The sequence below is a fragment of the Lissotriton vulgaris genome, chromosome 3_1 (genome assembly GCF_964263255.1).
Source record: "Lissotriton vulgaris chromosome 3_1, aLisVul1.2, whole genome shotgun sequence".
NCBI lineage: Eukaryota > Metazoa > Chordata > Amphibia > Caudata > Salamandridae > Lissotriton > Lissotriton vulgaris.
In genome coordinates this window covers 1,828,017,031-1,828,030,202 of record NC_141689.1, presented here as the reverse complement: position 1 = coordinate 1,828,030,202, position 13,172 = coordinate 1,828,017,031, and the positions used below count along the sequence as shown (strand labels likewise).

General features: G+C 43.8%; 1 protein-coding gene across 4 annotated transcripts in view; it reads left to right on the top strand.

Moving 5' to 3' along the window:
- Positions 1-13,172, top strand: part of NR3C2 (nuclear receptor subfamily 3 group C member 2) — an 892,575-nt gene that overhangs the window by 509,080 nt on the left and 370,323 nt on the right. For 2 of the 4 annotated variants that reach the window (XM_086962278.1, XM_086962277.1), the window contains exon 3: positions 2,481-2,617. In XM_086962278.1, coding sequence (XP_086818404.1) covers positions 2,481-2,617 — 137 coding nt within the window. Of the gene's footprint in view, positions 1-2,480; positions 2,630-13,172 lie in introns of all 4 variants that reach the window. The other 2 variants (XM_086962276.1, XM_086962275.1) reach the window with 1 other exon arrangement.

The following is a 13,172-nucleotide window of genomic DNA, read 5'->3' as shown; positions in this document are numbered from 1 at the left end:
CACTCAGCGGTCTGTTGCGCCAATGCTTGCACCCAGGTCTTTCACTTGCCGGACAGCGGCTAGTTGTCCTGGTCCCACAGGCCACGTCCTGCTGGGCGCTCCTTCTTATCTTTGCCCTGGCTGGCTTTGTGATGGCTCAGTATTTGTGCCTGTGGGCTCCGTACTTTGCCTTGCGTACCCTGTGTAAAGTACATGTACCCAGCAGTCCTCTGATAAGTTTGGCAAAAGCAGTAGGCTCTTTGGTTAATTTTAATGTTCAAATGTAAAAGGGATAATGAAGAATGTATTAATTGGGCTCTAGAGGGTTCTTAAGGATCTCGAGAGGGCATTTCTTGGTTTAGATTGTTGTGAAGCAGAGATCTTGCTTATCTGCTGAATTCTTTGAAGGTGGTTAATATTGAACTTGCACACAAGGACTTCATAAAGACGTAGTTAGGTTTGCACTCACCGACGTTTCGTGCTTAATGCATTCAGAACTCTAGCCTCACTCTTACATCTTGGATTGGTTACTCAGCTAATCACCCAACCTTAGCAGTCCGATTGTAACTAAATGGGAGGGGAGTAGGTATGTGTAGGCCACACGTGGGGTTCCGAAGCAGTGAAAGGTCGTTCCACATTTGCAGACCACATACTGAAATTGTAGGTGATCTGCACTAGGAAGCCACTTTGGGTGCCTCCAGTCAGGGGTCACACACATGCTTGTAAAAGCATCTTAGATGGTCTTCATGCCATTGTAGCAAATTCCCCCAAAACATCTGTTTGTCGACTTGACAAACAGATGCTTTTTTGCAAAGCGCCCCATGCTGCGGTTTCACTTTAATGTCGGCCACGCCCCTTTCTTTAGACGCGCCTCGTCTAAAGAAAGAGGTGCGGCCTCAATGAATGTGAAAGCACCGCATCTGTGCTAGTAATTTGCAATGCAATAGATCTTGCGTTTGTGAGAGTTTAAGCTATTGCATTGACATTAGCTCAAACTCTCGTAAATGCGAGACCTATTGCATTGCAAATGCTTGTTTATAATGAGATCGAAGGTTTCACTGTAGAGTGTGGGCGCTTCCATGGGCTATGGAGTTTCTGGTTCCCTGACGAAGGCACGCAGATATAACAGGACAAAGCGCTACAGGAGTCACTACCAGCTTTCACAGGGAGTGAAGAGTGTGTGTGTGTATGTTTGTATGTAATGTTCTTTGAATAGTACAAACCCTGACATGCTGTTCTTGATGGTATTTTCGGGGTAGTTGGTTCAGATGGTGTAGCGAGGTAGCATGCCTTTGTTTCTTTCTGGATTTCAGGTTAGGGACGGTCCTGGTATTCCTAGGGAAGTTTTTCCAGGTCCTAGGTAGATTTTTCAGATGTTTGTCTTTCTTTCATTTCTTCATTTCCAGTCTACCAATGTCCTGACTCCTGGTGTATCTCTGATCACTTGGGATCATTGTTTTTTTGCCAAGGCACACAGGGGTGCTGTTTCTGGTGGCCTTGCTGCTGCAAGTGTGTGCTCCTGGGATTTGTGGGTATCTGATCATCTTTTTGGAGGGGTGCTGACTCCAGCCGTAGACAATCTTACGAAAGACCTCTGACTCCCACTATCCCCTGCCCCGCCCCCCCCCCTCCACAAATGCTTGCAAAGAATCTTCGGCAGCATGCATTAATACAGATCCAGGAGTGTGCACACAGATCCGATGTGTGCTGCCTCACCAGCACCTTGCACGTAGGCACAATATAACTTCTGGGTGATAAAAGAAATGCTCTACGTTTGTTGTGCGTACTAGTTGAAGTGGCAAACTAATCATTTGTGGCCTTTGGCTGTTCTCAGTGATGAAACAACTGTGTGTTATTTAAACTGCCAAGGTGTAATTTACAACGTTTACTTCATGCGATAACACAGTTCGGAGCTATTTTCATATAATGTATGGTAATAGCATTGTGAATTATGCATAATGATATGGTAAGCAAGGAGAGAAACAAAAAGCGTACTATGTTTTATAAAATCTACAATGTTTATAAATGTAACGAACTTAAAAGTTTAGACTTTAAGGACATCTGCCTGCCCAGGAATGCCCAATTCATGACCAGTCACTGCTTTTCACCACTATCTGCATTTCTTAAAAACTTCTCGTTTTTTAATGACATATTTATACTTCAGCATTTATGGGTACATTCCACTTTATTTAGTAAATTGTACTTTGTGCGCCTACGTTTGTGTGGCCTACTTCAGACATTAATCAGTTAATTTAGCATTCCAATGATTGTCCTGCTTTTTATAGTGTTTTTTTCTTCTTCTTGAGCTTTTTGTTGTTATTGTACCCATTAGTGGCACTGATGTTTGCTTTACTGTTTCAGTTTTTGTTAAGCCTAGCACTTTCTATGCATATAGCTTGATTTACATTAGTACTTCTGTGCCTGTTCTGGTCACTAATGCAATGAACATATTTTATTCCAACTAAATTTTACTAAATTCTTATTTGTTTTATTTTGGATAGCTCGTCGTTGCGGAGTGTATCAACGGGGTCAAGGCCTTCCAAAGTGTGCCTAGTGTGTGGTGACGAGGCGTCTGGCTGCCACTATGGCGTGGTGACCTGCGGCAGCTGCAAAGTCTTTTTCAAGCGAGCAGTGGAAGGTAAATGTTCAAGTGCGTAATACCGTTTGTATTATCTTTCTTCTACTCATTGTCATGTGCCTCAGTCTGTAAAATAAAAAGCAATCTACCATATTCACTAATCCAATCCTTAACATGTCAACAGTGTCCTCGTGAGTTGATGTTCCATCCCATTACATTGAACAACTTGTGAATTTACCTGTTAATCAAATGCTGCTATATGCTAATCGCTTTCCTAGTCGAAGCTTCTCTGACGTTTTAAATACACAATGTTTTTTTTAATTTTAGGTATGTTTTTATTGTTTTTTAAAACAAAAGTAGAAATGCATAAAAAATATCAATCAGCGGAGTATTTTATCTTAATTTGTATTTCATGTTAGATTCAAATAATTAGCATACACCTACATTTAAATTATATCAGGTTTAATACTCATTTGCAAGCTCTGCAAAATTCAGATATGAAGGAACTATCTTCCTCAGCCAAGAGAGATGTTATACTAAGTGAATTAGCAGGGAAATCAGTTATGTCTTATACCAACCCTATTTAGGAAGTTCAATAAATTCCAAATGACCTGTTCCAGTTCATGGACAGAATTGTCTGTCTCTGACCCCACTGCAGCGTCAATACTACAGCTGTTCCAATGCAAACCCTTACAGGCTGAAAAAGTTCCACTACACTAGCATACCAGCCGGCATCAAATCACAGTATTTTTTCACAGTTCGAATTGTTTCTCGAAGTCCCAATCATCAGTCTCTATACCGCAAAATGGGTAAAAGGGTGACGCTCCATGGTTTAAAATGTGGGCAATTATACTCCATTCATTCCAGGTTTCCACCCCTTGATATCACCAAATTTGTTGGACCAATCTGTCCCATTGGTTGCTCATGATAAGATGAGATGATGTAGTAAGTAAAAGTATATAGATCCTCAAAAAATTAGTAATCCATTACTTGCCATTTCCTTAGTGGCACTGTAGTTTAGTCATTCAATTATTTGTTGCATTTAGAAAGTATGCAATTTCATGCTCTCATCCTTTATCAGTCCATTCTCAAGCGTTTGCTTTAGGAAGTAACACTTGTGTTACAAGTCTAGTCAAGCTAGCAACAAACGTCAAAGAAGGTAATTGAGTGTTAGAACACAAGTGATAACTTTACAAAAGGTTCCCATAGGCTTCAAACTATTTAGTTCATGAGTTCATACTAGCAGGAAGCAAAGTTTTAAGGCCATCTTAAAATAGACCTCATCCACCATGACATTGTGCTAAAATATGAATCTCACATTACATAAATAGTGCATTAATTTCTTCAACTAAGCATATTAATATCACTTCATTATGAAATGCGATTTGTTCATGTAAGTATAGGGTACCCATAAAAATGTTTAATATTCACTATCAATTCACATATCATATTGTAAATCTCTTTTGCATATTATGGGGGTCATTATGATAGCGGATTTTCCGCATCCTCGGGGCCGGCGGAAGCCACCGCCGGCCCGAGGATGCGGAAAATCCGCAGCGGACTGACCAAAGACCCACCGCCAGATTAGGATGGCTGGTGGGTCCTGGTTTCCGTCCGCAGCTTTTCCGCCGTGGTCGGATTACAACCGCGGCGGAAAAGCTCTAATATGGTGACGGTGTCTTCCAGACACCGTCCACCATATTAGGATGGCCAGTAAAGTATGCTTTTCTGCGGCGGGTTTTCCGCCGCGGAAAAGCATACGGAACTTCACTGCGGGGGCCCGTTGCGGGTCCCCTAGGTGAAGGGGGGGTGGGGGGTGCACATGGGGGGTACCTATGGTACCCCCCTGCATTTGCATGCAGAAAGCGGCAGGCACCGCGCGGTGCCTGCCTCTTTCTGCATGCAAATGCAATGTGTGCCTTTTTAACATTGCCGCGGGTGCAGCTTGAAGCTGCACCCGCGGCAATGTTAAAAATAGAGGATGTGACCGCCAGGGTGGCGGTCACATCCTAATTGCACAGGAGGGAACTCCGCATGTCATGCGGAGGTTCCCTCCTGCTCTGGGGTCGCGGACGGACGCAAGTCCGTCCGCTATCGTAATCGACCCCTATATGTTATTACAGCATACAGGATTTAAAGGCACATCAATGATAAACTTTAGGAAATGGAATCATAACTTAACCTCGTGTAGCACCTAATTTTCTTTTCAATGTCAATGCTTGCGTTTATACGGTCTAATATCGCTATCCATTTTCTAACACATGAGGCATTTTAAACATTTTATGCACACATAGAAGTTTTCTGTGTTATCGTTTATTTATCACTTTAATCTAAGCATAAGAACACATCTACTTATTGACTATTATGTGTTACCATAAAACCACTTCTAACATTCTGCGAGCTTTTACGATGCAGTATCTAAATCAGAACTTCATTGCATGTAGTTTTGAAACAAGAAGCCTATTACACAGTTTGTCGTTTTCATATAAAACTGTTTCACAAACTATTTCTGTGTAAAATTGTCTTAAAAAGATAAAAGATAACACCTCTGCTCTATTACATGTAATTCATGATCATTGACATTCCTGACAGAGCTGCATTATGTGGTAATGTTTTAGTAATCTCCCATACTGGTAGAATCGTACACAGATTATCGACATATTTCAGCCTGTTCTATATTTTACATATTCACATTTCACGAGCACAGAAGTCAGGAGGATACATAAAGACTCTAGTTTATTCTTTCCAGCCCGAAAAATCCTTTAATAATGTTATTTTCTTGTACACAGAGATTTGTATTTCTATGGCTACACTCCATTCTGCAATGCTGACCTTTATGACAACCAATGTATTGCTATTCTGAGGTTCGCCTATAATAATAGGAGATGTCTAAACTATCTATTCACATTTATTTAGTAAGGAAAGGCGCAGCTCACACCTGCCATGCAGGAACCCTTTCAAATGCCGGAGATTTGCCTCATTCTTTTTACACTTGGGGCACATAATGTCTATGATCGGGTCTAGCTTATGTAGCATCTACAGGGTGGTGTATTTTCAAAGCAATATATTAAAATGAATTAGATTAATCTTGTGTTACTGGAGGAGCCAAGCTCGGCTCCGTGAGCCCTCTCTCCCTGCACGCCCATCCTGATGTTCGTCCTGAACTATAACGGTATATTTGGATAAAAGAAGGAGAGCGTTCACCTACCATCTGCTCCTGTGACTCCTGCGTGCTGTGAATCCGGAGAATTTCCCACCCATTGCTCAGCGGCCCGTGAGGTGACGAAGCCGGGGTGTCGATTGCAACGGGCGGCCGGCCGCGACTGCAACAACAGCGGCCGCCTTCTGGTGGTGTGGAGTCGGTCGGAGGGTGCCGTTGTCTTGGAGGGCCGCTGAAGGCAGCATCAGCCCGGTCCATTGTCGAAGAGCCCTGGGGACCTGAGGGGCATACTGGAGTCGAGGGGGGTGTGTGGCTCCTGGCCCCCCTCTTCGGACTCCGTGCCCGGACATAACCAAGGATCGCCCCCGAGACAGGCGGGCGGGCCCCAGGGGGTGGTAGGGTCTTTTGTTTAGCCTTTTGGTGGCTCTCCCTGGGGTACCCGCCTCATAACTTTGTGTTCCGGGCGTACATTCAGCGGCGCCCTGTGCCGGTCCCCACAGTGAGGTGCAGAGGGACGGGGCCGAACTGACGAAGATGGCAGCTGACACCCCTCATCACGGACCATGCCCCGATCGGACGGCTGCCGTAGGCACGGAGATGGGATGCTGGCGGCGCACAATGGAGCCCACACCCAAAGATGTCTTGGCCGCCCTATCGGATCTACGCGAGTCCCTGATTTGCAATGCCGGTGACCTGGATCGAAAAATGGCCGCCATTGCTGTTTCACCGCCCTGTGAGGACATAGTCCGATTTCAATGGAGTGCCTCTGTGCCCGTTTCTACTTCCTTGGGGAGGACTCAGGGCCCGCCTGGGTTTCGGGACCTGCAGAGAGACCTGGTTGCTTCGTCCTCCCTGGACAGTGCGGATGTACACGTGAGTGCCTCCTTGGGACACATGCCTAACCTGAGCATAGGGACGCGCTGCTGTTCTTCTTTTCGAGCCGCCCCATCAACACCGCGGCATTTGCCGGACGGTGAGATTCCCTCTTCATGGATGGTATTGCTGTGCTTGGACTTTGTGACACCCGCGGGCGTGGTATTACTGCCATTGGACTTCAGCTGCACACGTCTGGATGGACTCGAGCTGCTGAACCTTTTTTTGGTATTACTCGGACCAGATTCGCTCGGATCCTCCAGATCCTCCAAAAAGTACTGTATATCGATTGACAAGGGATCATTGGGTGGTTCCGTTGCTAGGCGAGGCCAGGGGTGATGCATTTTAGGTTTCGGTTGCCCTCGCGTTAACTGACGGTGCTTTGGGTGTGTTTGTATTGGGGTTGTATTATTGATGTACTTGGTACTTGACATTCTCCGTGCTACTCCATTTTGCTTTTGGATTTCCCCCACGTGCAGGGGTGATGGGCGGGACCGGGCGGCGACTTTGTGGGCCCTCCTCCATCTATGCTTCTTGTCTTTTCTCTTTTTCTTTTCTAAATTTCGGGTTCCATTAGGGCGACAGGCACGCGGCTGGGGGGGTAGGCCTTGGCCTTCCGCGGGTGTGCAGGGTGGGGGTAGGGGGGTGGGATTTGTCCGTTCTTTGTTTCCATGGCCCTTTAGTCTTTGTCTTTTTCTATAGTGTCGTCTTCGTTCATGGTTCCTGTAACGTATATTGCTTTGAGGGGTGGGGTTGGGGTTTGCTTTCCACCGGATTTGTGCCAACGCCTCTCCTGATTTGTGTGTCTTAACCCCACTACTTTGTCTAGAGCTATATTAATTGTGGATACCCTGATTTGCGTGCTGGGTTGTAGGACCACGTGTGATTGTATGGCACTATTTCAGTTTCCTATATTAAAAAATGAACCTCTGTAATCCTGACTTCGGACCTGACCGTAAGCCCATGTGTTGTCTCCTGATATACATATCGTTCCGGCTTTTGAACTGCTCCGATTCTCCGTATTGCTTGCTATACTTTTACCCTGTTTCGCAGCCGGCCGAGAAGGTTGTAGGCCCGTACCTGTACTTGATTGCAAGACAAATAAAGGTTCACCAAAAATAAATAAATAAATAAATAAATCTTGTGTTACTGGTTACCGACTGTATTAGTTCTAAAATACTCTTTCATTGCTAATCCTTCAATATTTTCACACAGTACATGCCCCACATTTGTCTGACTGTTAGTTGTGTCTTCGGCCTATCTCCTCTGATAACTTGCTGCAGTCTGATGACCGCAGCCCTTCCTTGATTCGCCATTGCCAATACTCATACTGTCTGTCACAACAGGAGAACTTCTGTAATGGTGCAAGAAGTTTTCTGTGCAGCTCTGGTTATGTATGAATTGACCCATTCCAAGATATTAGTCACACTAAGCCTTTTCCAAGTTAGTAAGTGCATCCCCCCATAGAATTGCTACGAGTATTTATAATTTCTGTCCTTTAATTATGTAAAACATTAGAATAAGTATAACGATCGTGGAAGTACAATCATCTTAGCTATAGCTACCCTACCCAACAGAAATAGAAGTAGGGTCTCACAAAATTGTAAGCATTTATGCATTTTTGACATTAGTCAATGTAATTGTATTTATAGGGTGCTTACTACCCCTGGAGAGGCGTGAAAGTGCTTTTGGGAGAGTAGCACGCTACCCCCATATTTAGTTAATGCCACTTCTGTGCAATTTGAATGGCATTGATGCCCAGATATCGAATAAAGTCTGTGTTCCATGTTAAGGATAGTTCCAGCAGGGTCGAGCTCACTGACGTTCTTGAGGTCCCCATTGGAAACTCCAGTAACTTCTCTATTATTTTTATAAACATCACATGATTGTGATCATATGCATCTATCTCCCTGTCATCAAGCTTTCACTTCAGGTCAAGTACCAAACATTCTATTGCTAACACAAACAATAAGGGGGTCAAGAGGCAACCTAGTCACGTGGCCCATTCCATGGTAGGAACAGTGTCTCGCTCAGTGTCGGCCTTAAAGGCACCACTGGAAACTCCAGCGCATTCCCCCCATTGATTTTTTAACCCGATTCTTCACCAAATTGTTCAAGGATAATTTATCAATATGGCTACTGTATCCGCTGAGTCGCTTACATATGCACTCTGTGTATAGTGACACCAAATGTTTGTGACAATATATGTTTGTATATGTAGTGGAGAAGTGTGGCTCAATGGTAAGAGCGGCAGACCCTGATGCAGAGGTCTAGCCCGGGACCAGGGTTCAATTCCCCGCCTCGGCGGGTCTTGGGCTCAAAATTCCACTGACCTGATAATTCTCGCCTCGGTGCCTATTCCAATCATGGGTCCCACTCTGCAACTCTGGGCAATAGCTTGCCTAATCTCCACAACGGCCCCCACAACGCTAAGGATGCCTGGCCTCCACCTTGGGGGTGCCCAGGAGTGGACCCCTCACAGGGAAAACCAGGTTGGGTTCCACAGCGGTATTCGTACAAGCGCCTTGAGACCCTTGCGGGTGAGTAGTGCGCTATACAAGTATCAATTTACAATTTATATATATTTGCCCCTAATATTAGGCTTCAGCTCGGGCCACATGACTAAGGTTTCATTGATAAGGGGCCACCCTGTCTTATGCCTGTTGACAATTCCAGATCCCAATCCTCTCATATTATGTTGTTTGTTTTGATTTTTGCTTCACGTGTTGTGTATAACAATAGCACCATATAACTATGTTTCGTACTAAAGTTAATGTATTTTAAGACCTCAAATAGACAGCTCCCCAGTATGCTGTAAATTGCTTTCTCCATGTTCTGCGCAGCAAAGCGATTTTCTCATCCCATGTCACTATCTTTCACCAATAACTTGTGCCAACCTTTTATTGTTTTGAATCGTTCTTCTATTCTCCAGAAACCCATATGTAATAATTTTGCTGTCACCATACCCTACCTTACTGCAAGTGTCTTACCAAGTATCTTTTTGGTGTTAGCCTTTGACACTCGCCTATTGGCCTTATAGTCTAGTCTTGTGGGTATTTGTTTGGTTGAAAATCATTATCATAAGCTTTTTACTTGCAGATTAATGCAGAATTCTTCTATCCAGCACTTATGTGTACATTAGAATAAAGTTGCCTGCCAACACTGTTCAGAATATTTTAAATTTCTCATCTGAGCCCATCCCAAAATGGCAGTTTATAGGTTTAAAAACTATCTGTTGCATTCTTTATTTCCTCAGTAGTCAGTGATGCATCTTGCTTCTCTCTGTCATTCTGAGTTAATATACGAACCACATTTTTTGAAGCACAAAATACCTATCTAAACCTCTCTATGCATTAACCTTACTGTGTAAGATTTTTAGATACTTATAAAAGGTCAACTTATTTCCCTCTTGTGTGTATAGGAGCACCCCTTCACCTTCCCAAGCAGACACTTTGTAGTATGGATCTTTGTCTTCAACAGCCAAGACCGCATTCAGCCTTGTCACCTCCCATGCAGCCTTTGCCTATATGTCTTTTGAAAAATGCTAGTTCCAAGGGCGGCCAGCCTGGCTCGCGGGTGTCGGGGCAGGTGGGTAGCTGGGGAGGGGTCGCGTGGGGGGATCCCGCGCATGGGAGGGTGGCGCATATTATTATTTTTCTTTTCAAACTTACCTTTGCGCGGGGTCCCGCGTCTCCGCTCTTGCTCCTCTCCGTCTCGGACGGCAGCACAGCCAGGCCTCACTGGCCAATCACAACGCTGCAATGCAGCATTGTGATTGGTAGGTATCCCGGTTCCTCTGACCAATCACAATGTTGCAAAGCAGTTTGTGATTGGTTTTGAGCATCCTGGTTCGACGCTCAACCAGGGAACAGGGTCCTGGGCTTGTTCTCCATACAGGCTGTAATGTAGCCTGCATGGAGAACGGGGAAAGTGCGTGGCTGATTTGGGCGGCCCAAGAGGCCCAACCAAACAGTCACTGCGCACTTAGGAGTGGGCAAATCACTCCTCCCCTGCCCTGCTCCGGGAGCAGAGCAGCCTCGTCCACCCGCCCACATGCATCAAATAGCATAAAATGATAATAACTTAGTGTTATTATCATTTTATGCTTCTTCTTCTCACTGCTTAAAAGCAGTGGGGTGACACTCCTCCACCATAGCGGAGGAGCCGCCGCTGTCTAGTTCATACAGTTCTTTGGCGACCGTCCTTTGCAAATACAGTATTCACTGTTTTGGGGGCAAACCAGAACTGTGTATTCTTGCTAGCTTTGCCAGATCCTTATTGTATTCAAGCATCTGCCTTTTCATTTTATTAATTGTGAATGCTGTTGAGGGTGCAGCTTATCTCGTGTGGCTATGTTCATTGCATCCCATTTTCTTCTTTTGGATGTTGCTGTGTTTGCTTGGTGGGTGAAGTACTGCTTATCCTCTTCTCTCTGGCCTCTGTGAAATTCTGGTTCCTGTAATACAGTGAGGCATAATCTCCAATTTGGTATGTTTGAACTGATCCTACCACATACGTAATACTGTGATAATGCTGAGTGTGCTCTAGATATGAATGCATAATCTAATCTTGAATATGTGCCATGCACATTTGAATAACTGGAGAACTCTCTTATTTCTAGATAATGCTAGCTCCATAAATCAACGTTGCCAAGGTTATGCATTACTCATCTAAGATTGCCTTTTATATTCTTCTGGTAATCATATACAAGGGGTTCATGCCTTTCCATACACCGTTAACGCCTTCTAGCCATAATGTAATTACAAAAACCCTGCATCGTCAACTTTGGTGAATAGATATTCGCCACGGCTACATCTCTGCCATTTAGTAACCCATACAACTGGAATAACATCTCTTTTGTGCCTACAGATTGTTTATTAACTGCATATGGTACATCCAATGTTAACATACAACCACCCCTCTGGAGTGTGAGGCAGTTGTTTGTGTTTAAGATTTATTCAAGGATTTCCAGCTATCACTATTTGTTTTTTTCATATTAATGCTGACGCATGGTGGTGCATTATTGCTAATACAGAAATCCCTTTGCAATACGAATGACTCAGTGACAGGACCTGTGAAACACAACTCAGAAGACAGGAAAAACATTCTATGTCCCTTTTCAGGTTATTTATGATGCACAGGGAGAGACCGTCAGAAGATGTCTTACAGGTGGGTTTTGCAAACATTTTGAAAAATAATAATATGCTTCAGAGGGCACTCACAGACGACATTCAAAGAGTCCACCGAGATCCTTTCGGTAGGAATAAACTGAAAAAGAACCCTAGGAAGATTCTGATTAATTTTAAATCCTACATGCTTAAGGAGAGGATACTGTCGGAAGCCCTGAAAGAAGGCGTTTTCCATAAAGATGATTGGTCCTTTGAAATACGCTCAGACATATCCAAGACCACACAGGACCGTCAATGGGAACTGGGACAATTAATGCCTCAATTAAAATCCTTAGAAGCTACGGTACACATGCGCTTCCCTGCAAGTTTAAGAATCATGTGGCAGAACAAAATGCACAATAGTAGGGAACCAAAGGAAGTCGTACTTTTATTAGAACGGATGAGAGATAAATGAAAAAATTAAAAATAACACCAGGAGTGTGGAGAGCACAGGAGCTCGAATGAGGGCCGCAATGCGCCCTAACCAAGGAAAAGGGAGGTTCCCCCAGGTAGGGCAAGTAAGAAGGAAAATACATAAAAGGAATAAAAAACAGTCATAAATGGGTGGGGCGCAAAATAGGGAAAAAATGTATACAAAATATCCTCAGGCTGCAATACTTAAGAGAGCTAATAGACCCAAACTATTACACACAAATACTATGTTTCCAAATCCTAAAAACCATCAAAAACAATGGTAGACCGATCAATAACTAGAATCCTGTCCTGGAATGTTAATGGTCTCAGAACAAATAGGCGTTGAAGGAAAATATTTGAATACCTTAAGGAATCGGAAAGGGAAATCATAATCCTACAAGAGACCCACCTAATAAAACAGGAATGGGAGAACCTGACCAAGAATTTAAGATGGATAGTCACCTCTTTTTGTACTAATCAGTCATGTAATATAAAAGGTGTCGCCGTTATTTTGAAAAAATCTCTGGGATCTACCATTTTACATTCCACAGTAGACAGTAAAGGAAGATGTGTAATTGTAGAAATCAGGCTGAACCAAAAACACTATACTATAGTTGGGTACTATGGCCCAAATATTGATGATCCTGAACCCCTACAAAGATTATATACTGAACTTCTGACTACTACTTCCCCCATAATATGGGGAGGGGATTTCAACATAGTTATAGACCCAAAAGTAGATAGGACCCAGGTAAGGAAAAATACGAGTCTCCCTAGGATGAGAGAGCAGCTAAAATTAAGTATTAAAGACTTAGGGCAAGTAGACATCTGGAAAACTAAAAGTGTTGCATGTACAAGATTCACTTTTAAGAACAAAAGATTGGGTCACTCCTCCAGGATTGAATTTTTTCTCATAGATAGCAACTTAATTACAGCATCAGAAGGGGTGGAGCACCTCCCGGCACATTTATCTGACCTCTCAGCGGTAAGATTAGATCTT